Here is an 8,529-nt window from a genome sequence, read left to right on the forward strand (position 1 = left end):
CAAAATTTTTCGAAAATTGGAGCTGTAAATCAAATTTTGATGAACTTTCAATTCAATTTTCCAAACTGTTCCTCTGCTCTGGGATTGTTGAGAAAAAAAAATGCTAGGCACGCAACCCAAGTGCCACATTCCCGAGATTCCGTTTCGGGATTTGCAAAGGATCATCATGAATGGGTGTGCTCGCTCTGTGCTTCAAAATGGCAAGTCTGTAACCAGCAGCGAGTACTCGGGAAAAACGGAAGGCATTCAAAGGAACAACCTTCCTCCTGGAGCTCTCGCGCGTATCCGCTTTTTGCCGGATGATTGTTGGAGGAAGTCGAGAACGGGAAACATTGTTGTAGGACTAGCTCAAGCTCTACTTTTGCGGGAAACACCGGAAGTTGAAAGTGAGTGACACAAATTGCTTTTGCCGCCAGTCGGTACCCACCTTTGAGTATCTACCTACTAAGGTACTAGGGTTGGCAGGAATCGCGCCACTTTCACCAGCGAACGGCTGACTGTCATCATCATCAGCGTCGACCCGTATCAACCCGGCCCCGATTCCGCTTCCTCTTCTTCCCCGTCAACGGCCAAATTCAGGGTATGTAATCATTTGTCGATCAAAGAGCGGCACCTCGGCATGCAGGGACCTTCTCGTGTATGTGTGTGTGGTTGAATGAATATTTCCACCCGGCTGGATTTTCATTTACGGCTTTTAATTGATTGTTAGAGGCGGTTTGTCGCCTCTGTCGTCTGGAAATGTTAAAATCCCGTCAAATGCATGTTCCATCCCATTACAGGCCCTACTGGAAACAAAGGTTAACATTCCAATTACAGCTAAAATGGTTGAGCACATTACAGTTCCTGTATAGAGAGTGGGATAGAGATGTTTTTGTTCCATCCAAAGGAAAATTTTTGAAAAATTTTATTATGGTTTCTTTCATAGTAAGTACTAACATAGGTATACTAAAAAGAAAGAATTCTCAACGGAATTCATTGACCCTTATCAGCCGGTGTTCGTTTCAGTTCGATGTCCTGTATTGAGAAACAGTGGCGTAGACTATTCGTGATATCATAGCAGTTGGTAATTTATAAGTTCGTTATAACAATGGATCACTGGAAAAAGCTAATTTTCCGGGAGGAGTCAGAGCTGTCAAACCTTATGATCAAAGTGGCAGAAAAACACATAACATCAACAAAACATGGCACTGTGTAGCACTAAAATGAGATATCACGAGGACAAAAATCGAAAAAAAAAATTAAATAAATTTTCGATAGTAAGTTGGTTGACACTTTACTTTGTATAAGAAAATCTCAAATATCAGAACCCTCTCATTCTTAAGTTATTTAAAAATGAAGAAAAATTACAAAAAAAAAAGTTTAAGAGGTTGTATATGAGACACGACCGTAATGTTGACGTAGAACTACGACAGCCTATCTTGTGCCAATGTATTTTTCGTAATAAATTTAAATTTTTTTGAGTAAAGTTGATCAATTTCAAACAAGTGGTTGACCGTTAAAAACATTATTCAGCACTATTCAGTTGCATAACTAAAGGCGAAATAAATATAAGCATGTACAATAATGTACATATAAGTGGTGTCAAGACCCATGGCTTAGAAATTGAAGTTTTGTTTCTAAGCATATTATATACAAGCTCAGTATCAAACGCCTGCGAGAAAGCTTCTAATGATAGTGCTGGCATTTAATAAATCAAGTGTTCTTAAATAAGGAATTTTGAATCTGTTTTTTTCTTTTATTCAACGTTTGGATTAATAAAAACGCTGCATAAAAAGACAAAAATTGAAGCAATACTTTTTTAAACAACACAGTTTTTCATCAAATTTCAATAAAAAATCTGCTAAATCAACAACTGATCCCTTTCATCCATACGCTTAACTCTTAGCAAAAGATGACGCACATAAAATGTGCGTTAATATATATCAAGTATGTACATTTGTTGTCTAATTTGCAATTCTCGTTTGGTCAATTATTTAGAGTCAGTACAATTTTTTTTACTTACTTACTTAATGATCCCGCGCCGATCCTCCGGTGCATAGGGCCGTGGTAAAAGACCTCCACTGTTGACGATCTGGAGCCAGCGTCTTCACTTGGTCCCAGTCAAGATTCTCGTCGACAGTTCGGATTTCAGCGGCTAGGCTTCGCCGCCACGAGTTTCTGGGCCTGCCTCTTCTTCGATGATCTTCTGGATTCCAATCTAGCGCCTGTCTGCAAATCTCGTTTTCATCTTTTCGCAGCGTGTGCCCAATCCATCTCCACTTACGTTCCCGAATCTCGATTTCTAGCGCCCTTTGATGACACCGGCGATGTAATTCCTCATTCGAGATCCAGTTGCCAGGCCACCAAGCGCGGATGATATTCCGCAGGCAGCGGTTTACAAATACTTGCAATTTTCGTGTCGTTACCGCATATGTGCACCAAGTTTCGCACCCGTACACCAATACGGATTTGACGTTTGAGTTGAATATTCGGATTTTTGTTCGTAGAGAGATCTGGCGTGACCGCCAGATGTTTCGGAGACTCGCAAACGCAAATCGGGCCTTTCTGATCCGGGTCTCGATGTCTTTTCTGGTACCACCATCAGGCGTTATCTGGCTACCAAGATACTGGAAGCACTCCACTTTCTCAACTTGCTGCCCAGCTACCATGAAACTGGAGGGATTTCCTGTGTTGATCTCCATCGACTTGGTCTTTCCGACATTGACTTTGAGACCTGCTGCCTTGGAACTTTCGGTGAGGTCGTCGAGTTTGCTCTGCATATCTGGTTGTGTTTGGGCGAGCAAAACAATATTGTCAGCCAGGTCAAGGTCGTTCAGTTGCTCCATTGTTGAAGGATTCCACGGCAATCCTCGGTTCGGTGCACAGTCAATCGATCCAATCAGAATCTCATCCATTACGATTAGAAAAAGTAGCGGTGATAGAATACATCCTTGTCTCACTCCAGCAGTTACCGGGATTGGTTCGGACAAGACACCGTCGTGCAAGACCTTGCACGAAAATGACTCGTACTGTGCTTCGATGAGATGGACTAGTTTCTCTGGGACCCCTCGTCGCCTTAGAGCCGCCCAGATGTTTTCATGGTTAAGTCGGTCGAATGCTTTTTCGAAATCAACGAACACCAGCAGAAGAGAGTCCTGGAATTCGTTGATTTGTTCCAGTATGATTCGTAGCGTTGTGATGTGGTCCACACATGATCGTCCAGATCGGAATCCAGCTTGTTGCCGTCGGAGTGTAGCGTCGATTTTCTCCTGGATCCTGTTCAGGATCACTTTGCAGAGTACTTTGAGGGTTGTACAGATCAACGTTATGCCTCGCCAGTTACCGCACTATGTCAGGTCTCCTTTCTTCGGGACCTTTACGAGGATACCCTGCATCCAGTCGGCCGGGAATGTTGCAGTATCCCAGATGTCAGCGAAAAGACGGTGCAACATTTGTGCTGATAGGGCAGGGTCGGCTTTCAGCATTTCAGCAGGGATGCAATCGATCCCAGGTGCTTTGTTAGATTTCATGTTTTTTATTGCCGCTTCTATTTCAGCCAGCGAGGGCGCTTCCGAGTTGACGCCATTTATGCGACTTACTGTTGGCGCTTCGAGCTGCGGGTTTTGTTGGCCATCGCTATTCGTGACTCGGAAGAGTTGTTCGAAGTGCTCAGTCCATCGTTTGAGCTGATCTGTTCGATCGGTCAATAACTGACCTGCTCGGTCTTTCAGCGGCATTCTTGCATTAGTCCTTGCACCACTGAGGCGGCGAGAAATGTCATAAAGTAATCGGATATCTCCATTGGCGGCGGCTCTTTCTCCCTCTTCGGCTAGGGAGTTTGTCCAGGCTCTCTTGTCTCGTCTACAAGCTCATTTAACTACCTTTTCCAGCTCCGCATATCGTAAGCGGGCGGCTGCTTTGGCTGACCCGGTACATGCCTGCTCAATTCCGACTTTCGCCTTTCTCCGATCATCGACCATCCTCCAAGTTTCATCCGACATCCATTCACTCCTTCTTCCACAAACTTTACCGAGAGTATCATGGCTCGTCGTGATAAAGGCATTCTTGATTCCACACCACTGTTCTTCGACTGTTCCGTCTGTCGGCAGCTCTGAGGCTCGGGATTCTAGCTGTTCAACGTATGCCCTTTTCACCTCTGGATTCTCCAACCGGCGGACGTCGTATCGACACCCGACTTTCTCCTCGCGCCGTTGGACACGCGCAACTCTCAGTCGTATCTCGCCAAGGACGAGGTGATGGTCAGATGCAATGTCTGCGCTTCGTTTGTTGCGGACATCAAGAAGGCTCCTTCTCCATTTTCGACTGATGCAGATGTGGTCAATTTGATTTTCTGTTCGGCCATCTCGGGATACCCAAGTGACCTTATGTGCTGGTCGATGGGGGAAGAGCGATCCACCGATCACCATGTTGTTGTTGCCTCAAAATTCTACAAACAGCTCTCCGTTTTCGCTCATCTGTCCTAGGCCATGGCGCCCCATGATGCGCTCAAGGTCCTGATTTTCGGAGCCAATCTTTGCGTTGAAGTCGCCCAAATGGATTTGAATGTCACCCTTCGGAATTCTCTCAACCACGCTGTTCAGTTGACTGTAAAACTGCTCTTTCTCCTGCAAGTCGGCAACGTCAGTTGGCGCATAACACTGGACCATTGTAAGGTTTCTAACCCGTGTTCTGAATCTGGCTACGATTATTCTTTCGTTTATCGGTTCCCATCTAATGAGGGCCGCGTAGGCCTGCGGGCTTAACAGGAAACCAACTCCTCGTTCCCGAGTAGCATGTTCTCCTCGTATGCCAGAGTAAAGCAGGACTTGCCCGGACTGTGTCTTGTGTTCTCCAGTGTTAGGCCAACGGACCTCGCTCAGTCCCAGAATTTCAAGCTTGAGGCGGCTAGCCTCTCTAGCAAGTTGTTCCAGTTTGCCTTGTTGGGCAAGGGTCAAAACATTCCAAGTTCCAATTCGTGTCCGTGTTTTCATGCTAAAAGTCGTCGCCAAAGTTCCAGGTCGGTCATTTCTTTCGGGTTCCGTAACAATTTCAAATCGGAAGCAGTAGGTTGTTAGCCTAAAGTCCCTATCCCGCGATGGGGCTGCCATCTTGGACTTAGCTGGCGGGAGCCGCATTTCATAAATTCAGCCGCTTGCTGCAAGACAGACGCTGTTTGAGCCGCCCCTGACCTGGAGAACAGACGCTCGGTTGTTGTTGCACACCGCCCCTGACATGGGGAACAGACGCGTGCGGCCACCTTCTCAGTCTGCATGCGACCAAAGCATCCACCGGGGTTGGGTACCCGATCTCCGCTTAGGTTACTCGCATCCCAGCCGGCACCGCAGGGAGGTAGAGATAGGAGTTGTGAATAAGAGGTGATATGACCACTATGGGGTCTCGTGTTGCACATTATCCACCGTTTACCAGCCACAGTACAATGGTCGTGCTAAAAACGACGTTTTTTAAACATTGATACCATTAGTCAAACTTGTGACAGCAAAGTTTTTTTTTATTTTACACATAATAATTATGATCAATATTTTTTGATAGGCACAGAAGAACACAAAATGCTCTCTTGCATGCAAACTATCCGTAACAAAGAAACGCATAGTATTAAACGCCTATGAATAGGCAACGATTTCTTCAACATTAAAATCAAACGCTTGCAAGCTAACTAGTACCTATCAGTGCCGAAATTTTGAGCTTTCTCACCGCTGCCTTTGATAGAAACGCTTGACCCAGTGCAAAAGTAGAGAAAAATCTCCCTGAAAGTTCTGCCTCATGCGTCTCTTCTGAATCAGTATCAATTCGGTATCTTTTTTTGTAAAGGGCGATAGTGCCAATATCGCTGTTCGAGAAAATTATTTTTAAAATTTTACAGCTCCATAAGTTTCCAAGGAAAATATTACTTATGAACTCAGCTGATTACTCGATTTATTTACATTTGACTCATAAGCTCTTTTGAAAAATTGATACCCAAATTTATCATTCCCTCTAAGTCAATTCTTTTTCCGTCCAGCAATCACTAGCGTAAAACGACGTTTTAAGGTGGGATTATTGATAATTCAAGATATTAGATTATTATCAACTCAACAAACGGCCCTTTTCAGGGCCAAAATTTCTTTGAAAGAGTCTTGTCTTTTCAAGGCAAATTGGTCGATTGGGTGGTGGGTGGTGAGGCGTTGGTAGTAAGTGGTGTGTGGCAAGTCTCGTGGATGGTAGGTGTCGTGGGTGGTAGGTGTCGTGGGTGGTAGGTGGTGTGTGGCGTTGGTGGTAGGTGGTGTGTGGCGTTGATGGTAGGTGGTGTGGGTAGGTGGCGTGGGTGGTAGGTGACAAGGGTGGTGTGTGGCGTGGGTGGTAGGTGACAAGGGTGGTGTGTGGCGTGGGTGGTAGGTGACAAGGGTGGTGTGTGGCGTGGGTGGTAGGTGGCGTGGGTGGTGAGTGGCGTGGGTGGAAGGTAGAGGTGGTAGGTGGCGAGGATGGTGGATGGCAGGTGATGTGGGTTAGGTGGCTTGGGGGTAGGTGGCGTGTGGCATGTGTGGCGTGGATGGTAGGTAGCGTGGGTGGTAGGTGGTGTGTGGCGTTGGTGGTAGGTGATGCGGGTGGTGTGTAGTGTGGGTAGGTGGCGTGGGTGGTAGGTGGCGTGGGTGGAAGGTAGAGGTGGTGTGTGGCGAGGATGGTGCATGGCAGATCGTGTGGGTGATGGATGGCTTGGGTGGTAGGTGGCGTGGGTGGCGTGTCGCATGGGTGATGTGTGGCGTGGGTGGTAGGTGACAAGGTAGGTGCTGGTTATGCATGGTCTCCACTCTTTTCGTACTGTGGCAACTTGCCACTGTTTGAACAGCAAAACGATATCTGCATAGGATTACCGCTGGTGGGGTCCGTATGCAGATCGAATTGCACTGCTCAACGGGCAAACTGAGAATGAAACTGCTCGACCGGAGACCCCTTACTTTTATATCTTTCGAAGGAAGGGAAAAATAAAACATACCAAGGGGCGTGGCGTCCGTGTTTTTTTGTCATTTTCGACCAGCCAATCAACGATGAGCAGGCTTGAAATGTCTTTAAGGAAAGATGTCCTTGAGTTGGAAAGTTTTCGTGACGCGAAATCCGATCGCAACTTTCAATTTGCCCCCCTATAGTGTTGCCGTAAGACGTAATTCTACGTCAAAAATATATATCTATGATGAAAAAACTGAAGTTTTCGGACGAGATCATTGAGGTTCGGCTGATTTGTTCAATTTTAACGTGGATATTCGAACATGTTCTGAAGTGTTCAGTTTCGATCTAAACATTTGGAGCATTTTGAGAATTCCAGTTTTTAGGACCCACCGTATAAGAATAGTAATTATAAAACGAGCAGATCAGCATTTGAGGTCACTCATCTTTAACTTTGAAACTAGGTACATACCCTAATGGGCTACTTATATTGTCCTTATTTTTCAAATGTGTTTTTTTTAACAAATTAGAGCTGGCTAGAAGTATTTAAGAAATGAAAGGGCAGTCACTGAAAGGCCTGAGTTTCGTACAAATAAATGCATATAAACAACTTCCAAACAGGGATCGTGAAATGTCAACTTATGATTAACGATCATAACCAAAAGAAATGAAAGTCGAATTGTTGAAAACATTTTGAATATATGTTTATCCGCTTGCTTGTATGACAATCTCTCATAGTGCGTTACCATAGTTACCACAGGAATTGTTTTTTTTAATAATAAACAAGAATGAGCGCAAAAGATAGGCATAAATAGTGAACCTACATGTAAGAGAAGTGATGTCTGAAACACAAAATTCCAATCGATTCAAAAGAACTGCCAAAATTGATTCCAATCAAACCGAGCTTCTGTCGTGGAGCTTTTAGCTTTCAAATTTTTTTTTTTTTAGAATTTTTAGAATATTTTGATTGCTGTTGCACTACAACAGCAATCAAAATAATCTCGTCATATAAATTTATGATTAGAAGCAATTTTTTCCCTGCTCTGGTGATTCGGGTTCATAGTTAGGAAACTATGTATTTGTTAACAACATTCAAGTCATTCATGTCGATTCATAATAATTATCTGATCGAGTGATTCTATGTGCGTGTTCGTCTGTGTGGACCGAGTGCGAAAGGTGCCAAAAATGATAGGATTCTATATGCAATGCATTTCAGAAATTTTCTAGCTCTTTTTCAAGCTTGGCAATTTTTTTTCTGAAAAACCGGAGAAAAGCCGTGCATTTAGTTTCAAAATTTCCAAAAACAAAAACCGGACAAAATCCAGACAAATTTGAGCAAAATTTATCCACTATTCGAACAAAATCGAGAAAAAGATAGGAGAAAATCACTTTGACCTTTTTTTTTCGGTGAAAAATATCAAATTGTGTTGATTGTTAAAAAAAATCGAGTTAATTTTGATGAAAATAGTTATGAAAAAATCGTTTTAGGATCAGAAATTAATACTTATCAATAAACAATTTAATTTTTTGGCAAATTTAGCAATTCATGTGACCTGGACTGCCCCAAATTTGTATGAAAAATTTCAAACTTGTGAAATGTTATGCGCTGCA

At 43.9% G+C, this 8,529-nt stretch overlaps 1 protein-coding gene across 1 annotated transcript; it reads right to left on the bottom strand.

The window, feature by feature from the left end:
* Positions 1 to 6,121: 6,121 nt before the first annotated feature.
* On the bottom strand, positions 6,122 to 6,724 carry LOC129741176 (uncharacterized). Its single transcript, XM_055732886.1, has one exon. The coding sequence runs from the start codon at positions 6,722 to 6,724 to the stop codon at positions 6,122 to 6,124; it is 603 nt and encodes a 200-aa protein (XP_055588861.1).
* Between the last annotated feature and the right edge of the window lie 1,805 nt (positions 6,725 to 8,529).

Source organism: Uranotaenia lowii, chromosome 2 (assembly GCF_029784155.1).
Source record: "Uranotaenia lowii strain MFRU-FL chromosome 2, ASM2978415v1, whole genome shotgun sequence".
NCBI lineage: Eukaryota > Metazoa > Arthropoda > Insecta > Diptera > Culicidae > Uranotaenia > Uranotaenia lowii.

Bases quoted from the DNA above. Each gene is read 5' to 3' on its own strand.
- LOC129741176 (XM_055732886.1), bottom strand. From the start codon at position 6,724: ATGCGACACGCCACCCACGCCACCTACCACCCAAGCCATCCATCACCC.